Below are 20,319 nucleotides of genomic sequence, written 5' to 3' on the forward strand. Positions count from 1 at the left end.
TTTTATTCAGGGCCACTTTCACATGCACAAGATAGACAAAAGACCCAATTCCTTGGAAAAGCAGAGTCAGGTTAAAAAGGAAAATGGGCAGGTTAATAGGTGCTGGGTCTTTACTCCTTAGGTGAAACATGTCTATACATATACACATGAATACAAATACACATTTATATTTTTTTTGTCTAGCATGTGGTGACAGAACAAGGAGAAATGGTTTCAAATTAAAAAAAGACTAGGTTTAGATTACATTTTAGAAAAAAAATCACTACTGTGAGGATGGTGAACTGGCACAGGTTACTCAGAGAAGCTGTGGCTGTCCCATCCCTGGCAGTGTCCAAAGCCAGGTTGGACAGGGCTTGGAGCTCCCTGGGATACTGGGAGGTGTCCCTGCAAGGCAAGCGGGTGGGAGGAGATGAACGTTAAGGTCCCTTCCAACCCAAACCCATTCTATTCTACAACTCCATTACCGAACGGTATTTGATCTATTTACATATGCCATTTCTCTCTCTATTTTGCCGGTTCGCCCCTGTCTCCCCATGAGGGAAGGTGTTGGTTTACAATTCAGAGTAAAACACCAATGGTGCGCGCCGCGCTCGGCTCCGCTGCCCGGCCCGCGGCAGGGCGGGGCTGGGGGCGTGGTCTGTCCCGATTAGCCCCGCCCACTCCGAGCGCGGCTCCGCCCCTTCGGCCAGGCCGGGCCGGGCCGGGCCGCGGGGCCATAAAGCGGCGGCGGCGGGGTTGACCCGCTCCCGGTACCGGCTCCGCTCCGCCTCCGCCCCGCCATGGCCGTGGCCCGCCGCAGGCTGCCCGTGGGGCTGGGGCTGGCCGGGGTGGCCTGCGCCCTCTTTGGGGGCAGCCTGCTGCTGGTGGGGCCCCTCATCATCCGGCAGCAGGTCATCAAGGTCAGCGGGGCCCGGGGCCGTGTGGGCGGCGGGAGGCCTGGCGGGGCTCGGCGCTGCGCGGTGCGGGATGCGGCTCGGTGGCGGTGCGCAGCGGGATGTGATGCAGCGCTGCGGGCTCGGTGGCGGTGCGTAGCGGGTGCGCTGGAGCCCGTGAGCGGTGCGGTGCGGTGCGGGGCTCGGTGCGGTGCGGTCGGTGGCGGGAGCCGGGCGCTGTGGGCTGGGGCTGCTGTGAGGGCGCGTTTGCTGTGTGCAGTGCGGTCAGCAGAGCCGAGCGCTGGAAGTGGCAGTGTCGCTGCTGCAGCTCCGAGCAGCCTCAGGCTTTTACTCCGGGCAAACGCGGGCTTGGGGCTGTTCCACCCTTGGTGACAGCAAATTTGCCCGGAGTCAGCCGGTTCTCACCCCTGGTTAATGAGGGCTCTTTGCATCACTGGAATTGGCTGGGGACACTCAGCTGAGTGCTTGGCAGAGCATCACCCTGAGCGTGAATCCTTCCTCCCTTCCTTCCTGCCTCTACCTGCAGCACCAGTTATTCCTTTCATAAATGGGTGAGCAGAGTACCGGGCTCACAGATGTTGTGGTGAGATGCTTTCCGTACTGGAAACAGGACGGATGAGGTGCAGGTGCGCTCCAAGGGGCTTTGTGCATGCAGCAGCCTCCAAATCCTCTCTCCTAGATTGAAAACCTGAAGAGTTGCTTCTCTGAAGACCTGATTTATCCACAGGAGAGGTCCTGAGACTGAAGAGGGTTTGTCCCCACAATGTGGGGCTGTGGATGGAGTTGTTGGTCTGTTCAGTAACTGCTGCACAGTTTTATGAACCAGCACTCCTCTCCGTGCTGCTGGGACACCAGTTATCCTGCTGTAATGTAGAGCTCATCCCCACAATTAGCCAAACCTTTTTCTCCCTGTCCAAAGCAGATGTCCTCTCTGCCTTGGCCTTTTTCCAAGCTTCCACCTACCCAGGTCAGTCCCTGAAAATTTGCTTCTGATGAAAGAGGTGAACAAACACCCCATAGCCAATGGCTGGCGTCGCGTGTGGCGCAAAGTCTCTGCCGAAAATGACCTACTTAAATATACCCCCTGGAAGTGCTACTGGCTGGGCGGAACCAGACTGTCCTGTAAATTAAACAGTAGAACATCTTTGTTCAGTTTCATGGACATCGGGAGCTGGTACCTGCAAATAAAAGGCTGAATGGCCCCTGCAGAACAGAAATTACATTTTTTGTGCAAAAACCTTTTTGCCCTCTTTTTAGCTAGTCCTGATTCTTTCAACCTAATTAGCAAAATCCTAGTAATTTACAATGAGAACAGAAGGTGAGAAAAAGACCAACCCTTGTTTCTCCTCCCTTCACCTCAAGCTCAGTCTCCACATCGTCAATGTGACACAAAATAGCCCTGAGCCATACTTTTTCCATTTCTGAGTGATGATGGGTGATGAGAAACGTTCAGGGCCTTACTGAAACTCCTGGGTTGATCTTCAGAGTAGTGTGGGCGGGAGGAGCTTGAAGAGCTGGGGTTGGGCAGGTAAAGGTTGATTTACCCATCATTTCTTGCTGAGCTCTGTCAGGATGGTGTATCCTGATGAAAAGCAGTTACAGAGAGGTGGTTGTTTCAGGGATATCTTTGGGTAAAGTCTGCAGGGAAAGACACAGGAAGCAGGGAACTTGGAGCCTGTCTCCTGCCTCATCTGCACTGGGCTGCCTGTGGTGTTGGCCCTGCAAAACCTGGGGAGACTGCTTGTCTGGAATGCCACAGACCTGCCGAAGGTACGAGCTGGAACATGGTGAGGTTGCATCAGCTCATCCCTCTGCCACCCATGGCTGCTCCATTTGGGACCTCTGGTGCTGTCCTGGGTGGCAGGAGGTGGGAGCAGGGATGGCACTGTCCTTGCTGATGTAGCAGGTGAGGAGGAGGCTGCTGAGAGGATGTGGAGGGTGAGGTCTGACTGACACCCATCTTGACTGCTTCTCCCAGTCTGCAGGGGAAACCTCGTCTCTGAGTTTTATTGAGCAGGGTGCCTCCCTCTTGGAGAAGCAGGGTTTGGACACTGTGGTGCAGCTGCTGCTCTTCTGCCCCTGTCTGGAGCTGATGGGCAGTAACCAGTTCCTTTCAGTTCCTTTCAGTTCTTTCCAGGAGCAAAGATCAGCCTGGTCAGGAGGGGTCAAACATTTCAGTCAAACATCTCCTCTCCCTTCGCGACCCATCTAGTTGACAAATACTCTATTTTTCTTTCAGACATATGACCATGTTTGTTTTGACCTACAAGTAGCTTGATTTTAAGGCTAACCTGTTATGTGGATCTTATGCAGCAGTGGCTGTGGAGTATCTTGAGCTGCTGTGCCCAGGTGGGAGAGAGCTGGGAAAGGCAGCAGGGAGCTGGGATGAGGCTCCATCTGACTATATCATTTTAATTATAATAAATTTTATATTTATTATAAAATAAATGCATATGCAACAGGTGATTGAAGGAATGCAAGACAGAGCAAGCAGTTAAAGAAAACAAGATGTTCCTGAGCATATTCAATTGAACACTTGGGAATCAGGGTTTAAAAGCAGACTAAACCAAAATTAATCCTATTATTGCTTCTTTGCCATGAAATCCTTGAGGGTGGCGAAATTAAAGCAGCATGTGGGCATGGAAGTGACGGTGGGAAGGGTTTGCTAGATTATATGGTTTCCACATAATTATGGAGATTTCTGCTCAGGGGTAGGGCTTGCATGAGGGGTTGCCAAACCCTGCTGCTCGCGGATAGCTCAGTCTTTCCATGAAATGCCTCAAGAAAGGTGGGGCTCTGTGGGGAAGCCTCTGGCAGTGTTCCACCTCAACCCCCTGTGTCAGCAAATACGTGTCTGGTCAGATAGAGCTGCTCCAGAGCAGGAGCTGCTGTGAGGCTGCTGAGCTGCACCAGGATAGAGCCCAGGTGCCTCCTCCAGTTGGTGGATCAACCCCACTTCCATAATCTGGCTGGGTTACCTAAGCAGGGCAAGGATTTGTGCTTGCAGAAGGAAAGATTATGGTGGAACACATCCAAAGCAGATGTTCAAGAAGGAACAAGTTCTTTCCCCTGCTGCAGCCCCCTGGAGGCAGAGGTGCCAGGTGGTCCTGAGCTGGAGAGGGCATAAATTGTCTTTGAGCCCCTGCAGGCATTTCCCACGACACAGTGATATGGGATCACAATAGTGCCTTGCCTTTGACTGGGCTCACGATTTGCCATGAGTCAATGCAGGTTGGCAGCTGAGAAAAAACACAGGTGTCCTGTGCTGTGCTGTTGGAACACAGCTGTGTCATCATCCCAATTCTCTATCTTCTTTTTGGCAATCTAGTGGGCTCTCCCTGCTGGTACCCAAACAGTTGTGAGGATAACTGTGCTGCTTCTCGTGGCCCTTGCCTGCCCCTGGTTGTGTGGAGCTGCCAAACCCGCGAGCGAAGGCCTTTGGGACAGGGTTGTTTCTGGCAGACAAGTAGAACATGCAGAGCAGTGAATAATTCAGTGCTGGTTTGTCTAGTGCAGAGCTAAGTCTCCAGCACATCAAAAGGACTCGGAAGCCCTTGGGGGTAGGATTTGAAGAGTTAAGCCTGAATAAATAAGCTGGCAGACATCCTGTAGCATAAACATGATGCTTCTGCACGCAAAAGAGTTCTCACTGTAGATCTAGCTTGGTTTCAGTCTGCCAAACACACCTGGATCCTCTGGAGAGCCTCTGTTGGAACTGCCACCTTTGTACACCTTTGCTGTACATTGAGCTGAGGGTGGATGTGCTTATCTACAGCCACAGAGACAAAAAGTCACGTCTCCTTACTAGTTTTTTCCTTACAGAACGTCAGGATCGACCCCAGCAGCATCTCCTTTCAAATGTGGAAAGATATCCCCGTTCCTTTCTACTTGTCGGTGCATTTCTTCGAAGTGCTGAACCCCAAGCAGGTCCTCCTGGGAGCGAAGCCAGCGCTGAGACAGCGTGGACCCTATGTGTACAGGTCAGGTACCACTTGTGGTCCAGCTTGGCGTGAGCCTGACCACTGTGCAGCCTGCCAGGCTGCTGGCTCACTCCTCTGGCAGGAGGACATGGCATCAGCAGGCTTGATGAGAGTCCAGTGCCACCGGATTTTAAAGTGACCCAAATGTGCTCTGATTGCTCTGATCATGCGAAAGACACACGTAGGACATCTGGCCACTGAGGTAGTGAGACTGGTGGGTGCTTCACTGAGTTGTGGAGCTCAATCCCATTCTGGAGGCTGTTGGGCAGCCAGACATGGGCTAATAGGGTCACCCACCACCACCCCTCCTGCCTATGTTTGGACCATATCTTCAGAGTGCTCTTTTTGATCTTCACTGTGCATTTAAGAGCCCAGCTCTTGAGCTGGAGTCTCCTCAATATCAAACTTCATGGGTCAGCCTAAGTCCTTGTCTAATGTGAGACCCAGAATGTGCCTAACATGAGTGCTCTGGTCATGGGAACCAGTATGGAGAACATGTATGGAGCACTAACACTGGGTCAGACCCACACACAGCAGGGCTGGGTCTATTTGCCATGCCTGAGAATGATGGCTGAAGCCCCAGGTACTTCTCAGCACCTGAAACAGAAACTGAAGGTTGATGTTGAGTTGAGTGTGTGAACTTCCCCATAAGCAGTGATCTTCAATGCATCAGTGCCTACACTAGTTAAATGAGCAGCCTAAGCAAGCTCAGTGGGAAGATTATTGGTTAATCCAAAGCTGTTTGAGCAGTGTGGAGGGAAAGCCTGGCAGTATGTATATGCCCTTGTTTTCTCTGGGCTTGCTAGGTCACACCATGTGGGTTCTGTACATTGCCATCACATCAGTCACTTGGCTTGGGGAAAAGTATCACTTACTGTAAATAAGAATAAACAAAGGGGCAAAGCTTATTAGTGTGCTTGTGTTCCTGCTGAGCAAGATTAGTGCCCTTCCTTAAGGCTGTAAAACAGAGGCTTCACAGTGAGAGACTTTGTTTTTGCTGGTGAGTTGAGCGTCTGTTCCTCCAGGAGCAGTAACAGGCTTGTGATGTTGGGGACAACCTCACAGTGCCGCAGAGACCGGGGTTGCCCATGTGGCATGGGCTGAAGTCCAGTAGCACTGGGCAGTGTGCAGGACGTGGATGGCCTGAAACCCTGAGGAGCAGAAGGGCCATGGTGCCATGTGGAGGGTCAGGCTGCCCTGAACCCAGGAGCCACTAGGGAGCTTGGGAGCAGATCAGTGTGGAACTTGTGGCATCTTGACTGGTCCTCTCCTGCTTGCAGCTTGTTTTGGTGTGTGGGTTGCTCTGGCTCTGCATATCTGGGCACCTCTCTGATGGGGCTAGGTTTTCCAGTGGCTGTAGATGAAGCGACAGAGGAGACTTACACTTTAGTCCTAAATTTCTTGTCAGCTGGGTGTTCAGTTGGGAAGAAACACTTTGTGTCTGCAAGAGTCCAGCCTGTCAGGGATGCCTCGCTGACCTCCTGACTTGTTCTGTCCTCCTGCCAGACCCTGCCCCTGGTCGAGGTATGAGGTTTATGTCTTTTCCCACGCTGCCTCCCCAGCTGGCCCATGGCTCCTCGCTGGGGTTTGGTCTCCTTCAGCAGCAAGCCCAGGCCTGTGCAGCCCATTCTTGCTCTGCAGACTGCAGGGACTCTGCCGGGGGGAAGGTTCCCATGATCTCCCCTCTCTTTGCAGGGAGTACAGGTATAAAACAAATATCACATTCCATGAGGACAATGACACTGTTTCCTATTTGGAGTACCGGAACCTTTACTTCCAGCCAGACTTGTCCAATGGCACCGAAGATGAGTACATTGTTGTGCCAAACATTTTGATGCTGGTAAGTTGCCTGGATGGGTTCCACCTTCTGAGCTTGCAGGGAGGGTGGTGGTGCCCAGCACTGGATTACTGAATCATTTTATTGTAGGGTTTAAGGCTGATCAAACAGTGAGGTGGTTAAGCTTATAAAATGCAATTTTCTGCTTTCTGGGTGTTAGCTGTTCTGTTAGGCTACTAATGTTCCAAAACCAGACCGTGCAGAGGGGCTGGAAGAGCAGCTGGGCTTGAGTCTGCAACCTCACTTGACCTTCCTGCAGGGAAATCAAGCCTGTGAGCCCTCAGCTGCTTTCTTCCCAAACTGGGAATAAATGAAGAGTCTCAGTCTGTCCAGAGAACTCCTCTGGGGCTATAGATGTGAGCAGCAGAATGATTTTTCTTAGCACCAAAAATGCTTCTTCTTTGGTAAAGATGGGGTTCTCATCCCAGGGGTTTGTTTTCTTTCCCAGGGAGCAGCTGTGATGATGGAGAAACAGCCAGATCTTGTGAAGTATGTACTGAGTTTAATCTTGGCTGGCCTGAGACAGAAGGCATTCATGAACCGGACGGTGGGGGAGATCCTGTGGGGGTATAATGATCCCCTTATAGACAAGATAAATGAGATTGCTCCTGGCTTGATCCCTTTCAAGGAGAAGTTTGGATTATTTATGGAAGTAAGTAAAGTGTTTATAGATGTAAGTAAGGTTGGGAATGCTAAAATCACAGAAATATTGGTCTTGGGGATAGCTCAGACACTCAACTGAAATCAGTAGACGTTGAGTAGCTAACAATATGTGAGGCACCCCTAGAGCTGATGGAGCACCCAAAATCAGTGAGGGGTTGCAGTCTTGCTGTGTACAGGGGATTAAACAGTCATTCTTTCTCTCTGCAGTTTAACAACTCCAATTCAGGACTATTCACAGTAAACACAGGCATGAAGGACATCAGTCAAGTTCACATTGTGGAATCGTGGAATGGGCTAAAGGAGGTGGGTGTCTGGCAGCAAACCTTTAGTAATGGGGCAATACCTGCTTTGAAACAGGGTAAACTGAAAGCTCTGGGTGCTGTTGTGTCTGGGTCAGGTTTGAAGACAAGTTTTTACAGGACTTCAAGTGCTGCAACTTCTGTTCTAGCAAGTTGCAAGAAGGCAGCCATGTGGCAAGGGGCTTGTCAGGAAGCATTGAATTCATCTCCTCATGAGTGTCACTTGAATTCCTTTGCAGTGCTGTTGGAGCTGGTTGCCTCTAATGGTTGAAGTCCTGTGTTTAAAGCATTAAAAACCCTCATTAAAGGGATGTTTTATTCTTCCCTTGTGGAATTCTTGCCTTAGCTAAAATCAACCAAACCTACAGATCAAGCACTGTGGGAGCACTTGGGACAGGTGGATCTTGTCCATTAATGGGGTGGGTGTTTGACTCACGGAATCATGGAGGCTGGAAAATATGGTTAAGATGGGAAAGGTCTTTAATACTGCTATGGAAGCAGTATGGGGTGGTGGATATTCCATGCAGGGGTGAAAGTTGACTCCATCAAGCTTGTCCTTCTGTATTTTTCTCTCTGCATTTGTCCCACAGGTGAATTACTGGCGGAGCAGACAGTGCAACATGATTAATGGGACAGCGGGGGAGATGTGGCCACCCTTCATGTCCCCAACCTCGCTGGAGTTCTACAGCCCTGATGCCTGCAGGTGAGGCCTCAGCCTGTCCCCATGCAGGTGGCAGGACACTCTGGATTCATCCTGCACACAAGAGGCCCCGTGCAGTGACACAGAGGGCTCAGGATTTGTTTCTGTTGTTAAAGTTCAGCTGCTATTCAGGGTTGCAGTATCTGAGCTTTGCAAACAGCCTAGTTGTCTGATTATCAGCATCTTGTGGTGTCCATAAATACCTTCCAGATCACTGGAGAAGTCCAACTTGCCCACGTTGAATTAGTAGAAATTAACCAGATGGGGCTATCATATGTAGATAAGATATGGGGCAGGGAGAAGGAGAAGTAAGGGTTGTGAGAGGGGAAATGCAACTGTAACTGTTTGCAGAACTCTTTCAGCTGACTAAATCCTTGTGGAAGTTATGTCAGGGGGAGAACTCGTGCCACCATTTCCAGGGTCTTTCTTCTATTTTTTTGTTGTTTTTTTTTTTTTTTCTTTTCCCTCTCCTGCTAGTGTAAGACACCCTGGCCTTAGCTGATCACACAGGGGTTAAAGTACCCTGCAGAGCCGGCCTGTGTGTCTATGCCTGTGTGCTGGAAGGAGGGGAAGCAGCACAAACACCCTGTCCCTAGCTTGGGGGAGATAATGTTAATTCTGGCTTTGTAGATAGTGCTGCAAAACAAGCAAGTGTTCATGTTGAATGGAGAACAATGACCTCAGTGAACAAACAGGCAGCTGAGCCTAGCAATAGCACAGGGATTCCTCTACACAAGGGACATCAGCAAACACCAAAGTGACCCAGAGTCAGGAATTTACAAGGAAGTTTACCTGTAACTGAAGTTTAAACACATACCTGTTCTTGTAAAACCACAGAAGTCTCTGGAACAGAGCATGCTTCCAGGGAAGGCTTCCAGTGAAGTGGAACCAAGCTTGGTTTCTTGTTGGCACAGGAGGTTTCTGCCACATGGAACTGTGGGGGAAGTGGCTCAGCTTCTTCACCAGTCAGTGCTGTGTCTTCTCCCTAAACCTCTGCCTCTGTTCACCCAGAGTCACAAATATCAGCTGGTAGGCTAAGAGCATACTTGCCTTCCTGCAGGACAGGCAGGGCTCATCTCCTGTGCTCTGTGCACATTAAGTGCAGCTGATGCTGAGATGAAACTGCCAAGGTTTTATGCTACTGATGGGCTACAGTAATCTCTGCTTCCTTGCTGGAAAGTGAGCAGAGCCAAGAGGTACACGTGCAACTGCTGAATTTGCCCTCAATTCCCCATCTTCAGTCCTGGCATCAGAAGACACTTGTAGGAATGAGCATCCCCTTGGCCTGCCCAGGCTGTCCTGGGTCCCCTCTGTGACCCACTTAGCTATTCTGTGATTCTCTGATCCCTGAAAGCCTCACTCAAGTGTGAAGGGAGCAAACTTTTGTCCTGGAGACTTGCATTAATCCTGGCCAGCTGGTAGCAATATTGTAGTACAACATCAATAGCCTGTTGTAGCAAGAAAAAATGTCTTGCTGTGTCATGTAGGGAAATTTTCTACTCCCCTGGCAGCCTGTTGCTGGAGCTGGCCTGCAAAAGAGATTTACATGTTCATGCCCTGTAACGGGGCACCTCAGGGCCAAGGCTTGCATAAAGTGGGTATTACCTCTTGGAGAGCAGCCCTGGGGATTACTGCACACCTTTAAACAAATCTCACCTGGATATAGCTAACAGACTTAGAAGCTTGTGGTTTCTCTCCATAACTAGTCCTGACCAACTCTTTTTATATGCTTTAAACATGGAAAGCAAAAGGCTTAAATATTCATTCCCCATCAAAGCATTGCCCTGAGGGTTTATCTTGATCTCAAAGTCTAAGTTACATTGCAACCGCATCTTATCCAGCCAAGATAAGAACCCAGTCCTGTGCTGGGAGCCTGTTGGCTAACCCTGATCCTTCTCCACCGAAACTCTTCCAGATCCATGACACTGGTGTATGAACGGTCTGGGAAGTTCAAGGGTGTGCCCACCTATCGCTTCGTGGCGCCGAAAACCCTCTTTGCCAACGGCACAGACTATCCACCCAACGAGGGCTTCTGCCCCTGCCTGCAGTCTGGCATCCAGAACGTCAGCTCCTGTAGGCTCAGTAAGTCCTTTGCCCCCTGGCTCTCCCTGATGCACCAATATTAAATTAGAGGTGTGACACAAGCTTGGCTGTCTGGGAAATTGGCTCTAGTGGTTGCTGAGGTGCTGAAAAATACTGCTGGGCTCTGTTTGCACTCCCACTGGCATTTTGGCAATGAGGGAAAGAGGGAAAACCCTTGTGCCCAAAGTTCCCTCAGTCTCCAGCCCTATGACAGCCTGGCTTTTGTGGGAATGCCCAAGGATACAGTGGGAGCTTTATGTCCCCTTGGTTGGGGAGCAAGGAAGAGGAAGCCCATGCAAATGCCAAATTAAATGTTAACTTCGGACACTGAATGTGTGTCACACGGGAGTGACTGTCCAGACTGTGTGTCCTAACTTGTGTCTGGGAACAGGGAGTTACCATGGCAGTGTGTGATGCATGGCTGGAGAGGGTGGTTGGTCCTTAACTCTCCCAGAGTGGTGGAATTACCTGCGGGGAAGGAAGGGAACTTGCTGGGTGGGAGGAGAAAAATATAAGAGCTTGTTCAGAACAAGTACTGCAACAGCTTAAAAACCTCAACAAAAGCACTTAGGTGGGTGTGGAGGAGCTTAAAATGTCTTTAATCTCACCCAGATGCACCAATGTTCATTTCCCACCCTCACTTCTTCAACGGCGACCCGTCCCTGGTGAACGCTGTGGAAGGCCTGCACCCAAGCAAGGAGCAGCACGGGCTTTTCCTCGACGTGCACCCCGTGAGTGAGCCAACCAAGGTCATCCCCTCACCCCAGGGACCAGCCCAGCATGGGGGGGACCCTGCCATCAGCTGAGTGGTGGCACCACTCTGCTCTCATGGCGCTGATTTGAGCAGGTTCCGTAGTGCAAAGACTGGCGAGGTCATGTGCAGATAAAAATGTCATAAACTAATTGAATAATTAGCCTGGTTTCTAGAGAATTGCAGAACTAATTATAAACATAATTGTTTCGATAAGCACAGTGAAGTTTTTTCCACTGACTCAGGCCTATAACACCAGGAGGTGTATCTGGCAGCAGCCCAGCTATGCCCCAAATCTGCAAATGCACATTGCCATGAGAACTGGCTGGCAAAGGCTGAAGACCACACTGTGGTTCAAGCTGGCATCTCCATTTTTGGGCTGGCTTCCTCCACTCTCTCAACCTGCCCATCTGGAACTGACTGCTTTTGCACTGGGCTTTGCTGCTGTGTTTCACCCCTCATGTAGCTGCAGCATGAGGGTGAAGTCACTGCTCCAAGGGGATGATTTGGGGTGTCCTGAGGTGGCATTGTCCCAGCTGCTGACGGGAAAGGGACTTTGAGATTTTTCCACCCACAGCCTGTGTTGTGTGTGGTCAGTTTTTCTAAATGTTCAGTGATGTTTGCTCAAGCAAAAACCCGATTTGCCTCTTGAGGTAATATAAACTGTTTGTCTTATCTACCCACTGGGTTGGGACTGCTTTTCTTATCACAGTTATGAAAATCTAATTAAGTTTATTACAGTATCAAACATCTACTGATAACAGTTTAGTTAACTATATTCTTATCTAGCTGCAGGCTGCTGAGTACAAACAGGTACAGTTAAAAAAATTCTTTGCTTGTAAAAATGTGTTGCAAAACTGCAAAGTCATGAGAAACCAATGCCTTAATGAGTTGTCAGCAAGATCAGCTTTGAAGTGTGATGTTTTCATGGTTTTGGGGTGTTGCTGGACAGGGTCTGTTGGTCCCTGTGAAGTCACTTAGAGATTACTGATGATTTGGTCTCTTCCTGTGCAGATGACAGGCATCCCCATGAACTGCTCCATCAAGCTCCAGCTGAACCTGTACATAAAGAAGGTGTCTGGTATAGTGTAAGTGGTCACCTTCTAGAAATGTCCATCTCCCTTCCCTGAGCAGGGAGTGCTGCTGATGCTGAGGTCACCGCAGAGTTCACTCTCCCCAGAGATGAAGCAGCTTTACCATGACCACTTGTCCTGATTGCTGGAGCCAGCTGGCTCCTGTTGAAACATCAGCCACTCCAGTGACCACAAGTTCTATCTTTTAGCAGTGCAGTGTGTGGCTGCCTGTTTGCTTGGCTTGGGCAGTGTCCCTGTCCCTGCCCAGACAGCCGGGATGGACTGTTCCTCCTGAAGAGGCAGGAGCTGTTCACCTGCACTGTGCTGCCTCACACTTGTTACCTGCAACAAGGAGAGACAAAACCCACTCTGCCAGCAGGGTTGAGTGTTAAGGCTGTGTCCAAAAAGACACGTCCAGCTCTGTGAAAGCAAACAGGAGGTCTCTATAACCAAACTGTGGTGCCAGATGTTACATACCAGCAAGGGTGGGAGTGTGTTCTTGCTGCTTTGGCTGAGGGGCAGACACCTGCAGACAGCCCCCATGGTGCTATTCAGGTGACTGAGACATGAACTTTAGCTTTCTGGTTCACTGAGATGGAGCCCAGGTTTGGGGTGGCACTGACTGTTGTCCTCGGGCAGTTAAGCCCCCATGGCAGCATAAGCTCTGCTCTTGCATGAAAAGCACAGGTTGGAGGACCTGTGGAGGATCTTGGTTCCCCAAGATGGGAGCAGCTCACTGGAGCAGCAGGGATTGCCACCTCCTTGTGCTGGTTTCCTTGCCTCTATCAGTCTGTCAGACACAACTCCTTAGGAAGAATTACGGTATTAATTGTGACCTGATCAACCATAAACCTAACTGTGTGTTTCTTTTTTTATTTCCTTCCACCCAGTCAAACAGGGCAAATTAAGCCAGTGGTCCTGCCGCTGCTGTGGTTTGCAGAGGTGAGCTGCCTTCCTCAGCCTGATTCTGCAGAGCCTCTCCTGCTTCCCCATCACCAAGCACTGGGGAAACTCCGCTTTGGATAAAGCTTTAAGCCAGCCAGACTAATTAAGCACCAACAGAAGGCTTTTCAATACTTGGCTATGCCATTAATCCCTCTGAGCTGAACAAACCCTGCACTATACTTGGTAAATCTCTGGCTCTGCCCTAGATGTGGGGTTAAATAGGGCCCTGGGCAGAGCTAGCAGCATCCCTGTCCTCATGTGGGCCAGGGAATGCAGCCTCCAGCTGTGGGTGCATGTCCAGCTGACTCCAGCTATTTAGCAAAAGCTTTTAGCCTGACTGAATCTTGAATAAATTCCTTAATTTATGCTGGGAGGTGGTGGGAGAGGAATCATTCAGCTGGTCTGTCTCAGCCCTGGACAGGAGGGAAATGCCACTGACAACTCTGCTTTTTTGAGCAGAGTGGATCCATCGAAGGCTCAGTCCTAACGCAGTTTTACAACAACCTGGTGCTGATCCCGATGGTGCTGGACTACCTGCAGTACATCTTCCTTGGGCTGAGTGTCCCACTCATTATCTCAGCAGCTGTGCTCGTGGCAATGAGTAAGGTAAGAATCTGCAGATGCCTGATGGGAAATGCTGTTAGTCAAATCAGACTTAATCAGATGATGTCGTTTGGGCTGACAATCTAACACGTCTGAGGAAACATTGGCTGATGCCACCAACAATCTCCTAACGGTGCCAGCAGACAGCAGCAGGGCTTCCTTAGCCATCTAGAAATTGGGCTGCAAATAGATTACATTAAACATTTCAGGCTTTCTTGGTGCACAGCAGCGATGAAAGTGGCTTCCTGGAGGAGAAGGTATTTCTCAGCTCACCTGGCTAAGGAAGAAACAAGCCTAGTTTATCCACCCAGCCCTGTAGAAGGCAGCAGCAGGTCTGTGCCATTGCAGAGATCTGCATCTCTGCAGGGTCCCAACAGTTTTGCAGTCAGAACAGAGCCTTCTCCAGAGGATGGAGCTATTTGAACACAGCCTGTCAAGTGAAATGCAGTTGCTGTGTTCTTGCAGAGAGGACACAGTCACTGTGGCTGCTTCTCAGCCCAGCACAGATTCTGTCTTTCCTTGAAATGCACTTGATTTCTGTGCAAACAGCTCCAAAGAGCTCTGAAAGTGAAACCCTCAGAGCCTTTGTGCATCTGGGCTTACTGAGAAGTGAAGACCTTTGAAGCCTGCTGGGAGCTGGCAGCTGGGCCATGGGGCAGGCAGTGGGGTGAGGCTGAGCTGAGCTGTCAGGGCAAAATATAAAACAGCCTAAACACTCAGTAGAGATCTGTGGCTTTAGCTCCACAGTGATCTGATAACACTAAGCTCTCGACAAGTTTTATTTCTCCAAGCAGAGATCTAACCCCTTACCCTAACCCTATATCAAAGGAAGCTGATTTAGAGTTACACTGCAGTCAGGTGGCTTAGGCTGGCTCTAAAGCTGCAGAGGTGAAGAGGCTGCTTGTGGGGATAAAAGGCAATGCTTGGGATGAGAGCAGACTAAGGGGAAGCCTGTGTGAGGGGCTGCCTTTGCTCAGCTGGTTACTGCCCTTACTGAAACACTGGTGCAAACCCACCTTAAATAGTGCCAGGGTTCTCAGAGTACCAGGTAATTGGATTTTAAACAAGTCTACAATTACTTAAGTGACTTAAACACATGATCCCAAATCCCCTTGTTCCTCCACACACTTCCCTGCAGGGTGGGAGTGATGCTAGGGCCCAGCATGGAGCCCAGAGCTCACCAGCAAACCCTTACTGTGCTCCCAGGATGGTGCTGGGATGAGCTACTCCCCTTTCAGCACGTGTGGTTGGTTGCTGGCAGACAGGCTGCACTCTGCTGCATGACCCCAGTGGCTCAAATAAAGGGCTGGGCAGCTATTTCTAACACCTTATGCAGCTCTGAGCTGGCATTTCCTCACCCTGCTTTGTGCAAGTCTTAATTCCTGGTATCAAAGAGGTTTAACCATGCCAGAAAGGGTGAGGGAGAAAAGCTGGATTTTAAACTCATTCAAGCCAACGGAATATCTGCTTGTGAAATATCCCAAGCCCAGGCATAAAACAGCTGTATTTGTGTGCTCATCCAAAAGAGTCATGAAGTGCTAGAACTAAAAATCAAGGGCAGGAAGTGCCTGACTACCTAGGAAGTGATTGAAAAGCCTCAATGACCTTACAAATCTCTGAGAAAGCTGTACAACACATGAATGTCTCTGCCTAATGAGTAGATAAGAGCTTGTAAACTGGAAGACAGCGATTTGCAGCCAAGGTGTGTTCCTCATTTGATTGAAGTGTTGCTGATCTAGCCCTGATTGCTTAATCGTGCACAGTTCTGCCTCTCGAAGTCACAGGCCATGTCCGAGGGGACACTGAGCAGGGACATTGTCCACACCTTCACGTGTCTGCCAGCGTGAAGGTCTCCCTGACCCCAGAAAGGGTGAGGGAGAAAAGCTCCTCCCTCAGGTGTCTTGTGTGCCTCTGGCTTCTGGAGGGAGCAGTGTGCTCTGAAGCCAGTGAGGTACTGTGAAACACTGAAATCTTAGTCTAGTGGAGCCAGTTTGAAATGCATCTGTTGGACTTGCAGCTCTAAAAAAATGCATAATCTGTACAGGGTAAAACACCCTCAGATGTGTAGCTCTCTGCCATTGTGGCCTAAAGCCTGTGTGGTGACACTTTTAAAAGGCAAACAGACCATTTTAAAACTGGCTTGACACTGAACAAAATCTTAAATAGGACTTAGTTTACTAAATTTCAAAAATCGTCATTAATAACTAGATTCTAGTTAAACAATGATTTTTCAAATCTCCTCTGAAAATTGGAACCCTCGTGAAATTCATGTCCAAGTGCACCATAAACCAGACTGATTGTCTTCTAGGAAAAATGCTCTTTATTTTGGAGTAGCAATAAAAAGAGCTCAGACAGTAATAAGGCAAACCAGGCCACCTCTGCCAAAAACCTGCCTCCGGTTAAGGGGAAGGTGTTGAAGGAAGCCAGACTGTAGGTGGGTACCCAGTCAAGGTAAAACGTTTTTCTCTCATCCTGATTTGATTAAACTCTACTTAAAACCAATCAAATGAAATGTTTGCTGTCCACATCTCCCAGACACGCCCTCCTGGCAAGCTTTGATGGAATGATGTTGTCTCATGGCTTTATTTGGGGCAATTTAGATGTTTTAATACTAGCACTCAACCAGGTTGCAAGCACGTGCTTTTATTGTTTCTCCTGGTGTACCTGATCTGCAGTCCTAATAATATCAGCAGGGATCAGGGGGAAAAGTAGTACTGGTGTGAGGAAATACTTTTCTTGCCTCTTTCCCCCCCATCTCTGAGTGTTTTGAGATCCAGAGGTAAGTTTTCTGAGTGGGTAAAAACTTGTGGGGTAACAGAGGTAGTCCACTGGTGGGTGTCACCCCTCCCCTGCATGCAGGGACCCCCAACAGAGAGGCTTGCAAGAGAGAATTTCTGATGTATAAAATATCTGGGTTTGTATTACAGGAACAAAAAATCACTGAGTCGTTGAGGTTGAAGGGACCTCTGGACCTCACCTATCCCAATCCCTCTGCTCAAGCAGAGTCACCTAGCACAGCACCATGTCCAGATGTCTCTAATATCGTCAGGGATGGAGATTCCCCAGGGCAACCTGTTTCCATTTAAAGAAAAAGAAAAAAAAGTATTTCTTAATGTCCAGATGGAATCCCCTGTATTTAAGTGTCCCTTGGCTCTTGTCCTGTCCCTGGGCACCACCAAGAAGAGCCTGGTTCTGTATTTACACTCTCCCTTCAGAAATTTGTTTACAGTGCTGAGATCCCCCTGAGCCTTCTCTTCTCGAGGCTGAACAGCCCCAGTTCTCTCAGCCTTTGCTCACATGAGACACATCCAGTTCCACAATCACTTGAGTGGTCCTTTGCTGGACTCCTCCCAGGAGCTCCATCTCTCTTGTTCTGGGAATCCCAGAACTGAGCACAGTACTCCATCTATGGCCTCACCAGTGATGAGCAGAGGGGAAGGATCACTCCAAGACGTGCTGCCAACACTCCCAATGCAGCCCAGGATGCAGTTGGCTGCCTTTGCTACCAGCATGGTGCTGGCTCACCTTCAGCTCGGTGTCCCCAAGATCCTCAGGTCCTTTTCTGCCAAACTGCTGCAGAGCTGGGTGACCTTTAGTGTGTACTGGTGTTGTGAGGTTGTTCATCCCACGTGACAGACCTTGTACATCCTCTTGTTGAACATCATGAGGGTCCTTCCAGTCCGTTTCTCAGCCTGCTGAGGTCCCTCAGGTGTACCAGCCACTCCCCCAGTTTTTGCAGATCGTTAATAAAGATGTTAAACAGGACTGGACCCAGTATTGACCCCTCTGGTGTATACTGATGGTTGCTGGCCTCCAACTCAATTCTCTGGGCCTGCTGTTCAGCCAGTTTTCAGTCTACTTCACTGCCTGCTCATCCAGTCCCTACTTCATCAGCTTCCCTATAAGGTTTGCATGGGAGATGGTGACAAAAGCCTGGAGTCCAGGTAGACCATATCCACTGTTCTCCCCTCACCTACCACACCAGTCATTCATCATAGTTGGACAAGCACAATTTCCCCTTGATGAAACCAACTGACTACACTTGATGATTCAGTTGTCCTTCATGTGCCTGGAAATGGTTCCTAGAATTAGCTGCTCCATCACTTTCTCCAAGGTGAAGGGAGGCTGACTGGCCTGTAGCTCCTGAGGTCTTCCTTCTTGATCTTTTTCAAGATTGAAGCGACATTTGCTTTCCTTCAGTCTTTGGGTCCCTCTCCCCATTGCTAAGGCTGTTCAAAGGCAACAGGGAGTGGCCTTGCTGTGACATTAGCCAACTCATCCTATCAGGGTCCTTGGATTTGTGCATGTCTAGGTTACCTAAGTATTCTCTGACCTCATCCTCTTCTACCAAGGGTGCATCTTCCTTGCTGTGGACTTTCCCCTGGTTTCTGGAGTCCCCTGCCTCGTTCAGCCCCAGGCCCGCATGTTCCCTTCTCTTTCTTTTGTCACCTGGATTCTTAGAGGAGTGTTTCATGTCTATGACATCCTTGGTAGGATTCAATTCCAGTTGGGTTTTGGCTTTCCTATCTTCATCCCTGCATGCTGGGAGAGTGCCCCTATGTATTCCTGACAGGTCCCTGCTCCCACCTTCCATATGCTTCCTTTCTGTATTTGTGTTTGTCCAGGAGCTTCTGGTTCATCCATGTTGCCCTGCTAGCATTTTTTCCTGGCTTGGGATGCTTGTTAGGGTGGACTATTCTTGAATTTGGAGGAGGTGATCCTTGAACATTAACCATCTTTTTTGCCCTGACTGTATTCCCTCACCTAAGGTCTGTAGACACTTTTAGAATCATAGACACATTAAGGTCGAAAATTCCTCCAAGATCCTCAAGTCCAAACTTCAACCAAATCCCACCATGCCCAAAGAGTTTCCAGGTGTTCCTGGTGGTATCACTGGTGCCCACACTGGAGCAGCAATGGCAATAGTCAAAGGGTTAGACATGCCTCACAGTCCCTCCACAACACCCCAGTCCATGTCCCCATATCTAGGTGAGGGCCAGGTGGGTGTCTCTGTCCCCAGCAGCAGGAAGTGACCCACTCCTGTCACTTGCTGCTTCCTTCTGAGGTTCTTGAATGATTTAGGGTCAAGGCCCACGTGATTTAGGGTCAGGGCCCACGTGATCTGTTTGAAGGCGTGTCCTGCTCATCTTCGAGGGTGGTGAACCTGTTTTGTAGGTGTGTTTAGGTGAGGAGGAGCCATCTTGGTGCCAGAAGGCACCAACCTCCACCCTTCCCCAGAGGCTTCACCTGCCGTTATCCTAGCAATGAGTGCTGCCTGTGTCTGCTGCAGCTGGTGCCTGGTGGTCTCCAGGCTCCTCTGTCCCTCAAAAGACTGACCATCTCCCTCCCATCTGGGATGCTGAGCAGCACACTGGCTTTGTCCCATAGCTCCTCCACACAGCTCTTCAGTCTGGGGGTTTGGGTGGTGTTACAGGTGTTGGTAGCATGAATGGAAATAACCTCGTTTGGGTAGGGCAGGAGGTACAAAAAGGAGGTATAAATATCCTCAATTTAAGGAGAGGGTCCTTGATCACTGAAAGTCCAAGAGGCTTGGGGTGCGCATGCCATGGGTGGGGATGCGCTGGCACCGCCGGGTGTGACCACGCTGTGACCTCTGTCCCTCCCCTGCAGAGAAGTGCCACCGAGAAGATCCCCCATCCCCCTGCCACGCAGAGCAAAGCTGCCCCCTCCTCCGAGACCACGCCGCTCCTGCACGACGCCGACACCCTGGGCCAGGATGATGCTGAGGCCTGAGCTGCCCGCCCTGCCATGCTTCCCATGGGGACACACTTCCCACTGGGACACTTCCATGCTGGAGGTGACACCTGCTTTGGATCCCCAGAGCTCTCTGGAAGGTGAAGTCCTGGACAGCTCAGCGGAGACCCTGCACAGCACGGCAGAGCCACGGGGTGGTCCTGCTGCACAGCATTCCCGCTCATCCAGAGACCTTGTCCAGACACTGAACACAGTATTGAAGAACCCTTGTCCCCGAGGGGCAGCCTGAGCCACAGCCCCTCTCTCCGGTGGAATGAAGATGACTGATCTGAGAAGCTATTTTTTGCCACAGCCCCTCTCTCCGGTGGAATGAAGATGACTGATCTGAGAAGTTATTTGCAATTTAAAACTGCCTATTGCTAGGGATAAAAGGCATTTTAATGGGAGACTTTAAAATAAATGAGGTTTGTATAGGTAGCACTGATGGGATTTAGTGATCTTTTTAAAAGCCACTGTTCATCTCACCAAATGGGCCACGCTGTCCTGCAGCCACTTACAGTTTTATTGCCACTTGATGTAACTGGACTACACTGCAAATCATTTCAGGGTGCTGTCACTTCAGTGATGTCTCTTCCCACAGTACCTGGAGCTTGCCTGGAGTTGCTCCAGCTTTTGCATGTGTTGGAGAGTAGTAGTGACTTTGAAAGCCCCAATTCTGTGCCATGACCTTGTGGTCCACAATGATTCCAGCTCACAGCCCTGTTACTTAAGCCTCTCC

The 20,319-nt window shown here is 49.8% G+C and overlaps 1 protein-coding gene across 5 annotated transcripts; it reads left to right on the top strand.

Annotated features, from left to right (window-relative positions):
* Positions 1–665: 665 nt before the first annotated feature.
* Positions 666–20,018, top strand: SCARB1 (scavenger receptor class B member 1). Of its 5 annotated transcripts, none has more exons than XM_085075383.1 (13): positions 669–899; positions 4,716–4,873; positions 6,569–6,713; positions 7,159–7,362; positions 7,581–7,676; positions 8,263–8,375; positions 10,288–10,454; positions 11,067–11,185; positions 12,220–12,293; positions 13,169–13,220; positions 13,683–13,829; positions 16,135–16,260; positions 19,458–20,018. In XM_085075383.1, exons 1-12 carry the CDS (start codon positions 780–782, stop codon positions 16,258–16,260), a joined length of 1,521 nt encoding a protein of 506 aa, XP_084931509.1. In that variant the 5' UTR covers positions 669–779; the 3' UTR covers positions 19,458–20,018. The 5 variants fall into 5 exon arrangements, with proteins under 5 accessions (XP_084931512.1, XP_084931508.1, XP_084931509.1 ...); XM_085075384.1 differs by lacking the exon at positions 19,458–20,018 and adding an exon at positions 16,754–16,771; XM_085075382.1 differs by lacking the exons at positions 16,135–16,260; positions 19,458–20,018 and adding an exon at positions 16,754–17,600 and having other exon boundaries at positions 668–899.
* Positions 20,019–20,319: the final 301 nt, after the last annotated feature.

This window comes from Lichenostomus cassidix, chromosome 15 (assembly GCF_008360975.1).
Source record: "Lichenostomus cassidix isolate B80296 chromosome 15, HeHo_3.0, whole genome shotgun sequence".
NCBI lineage: Eukaryota > Metazoa > Chordata > Aves > Passeriformes > Meliphagidae > Lichenostomus > Lichenostomus cassidix.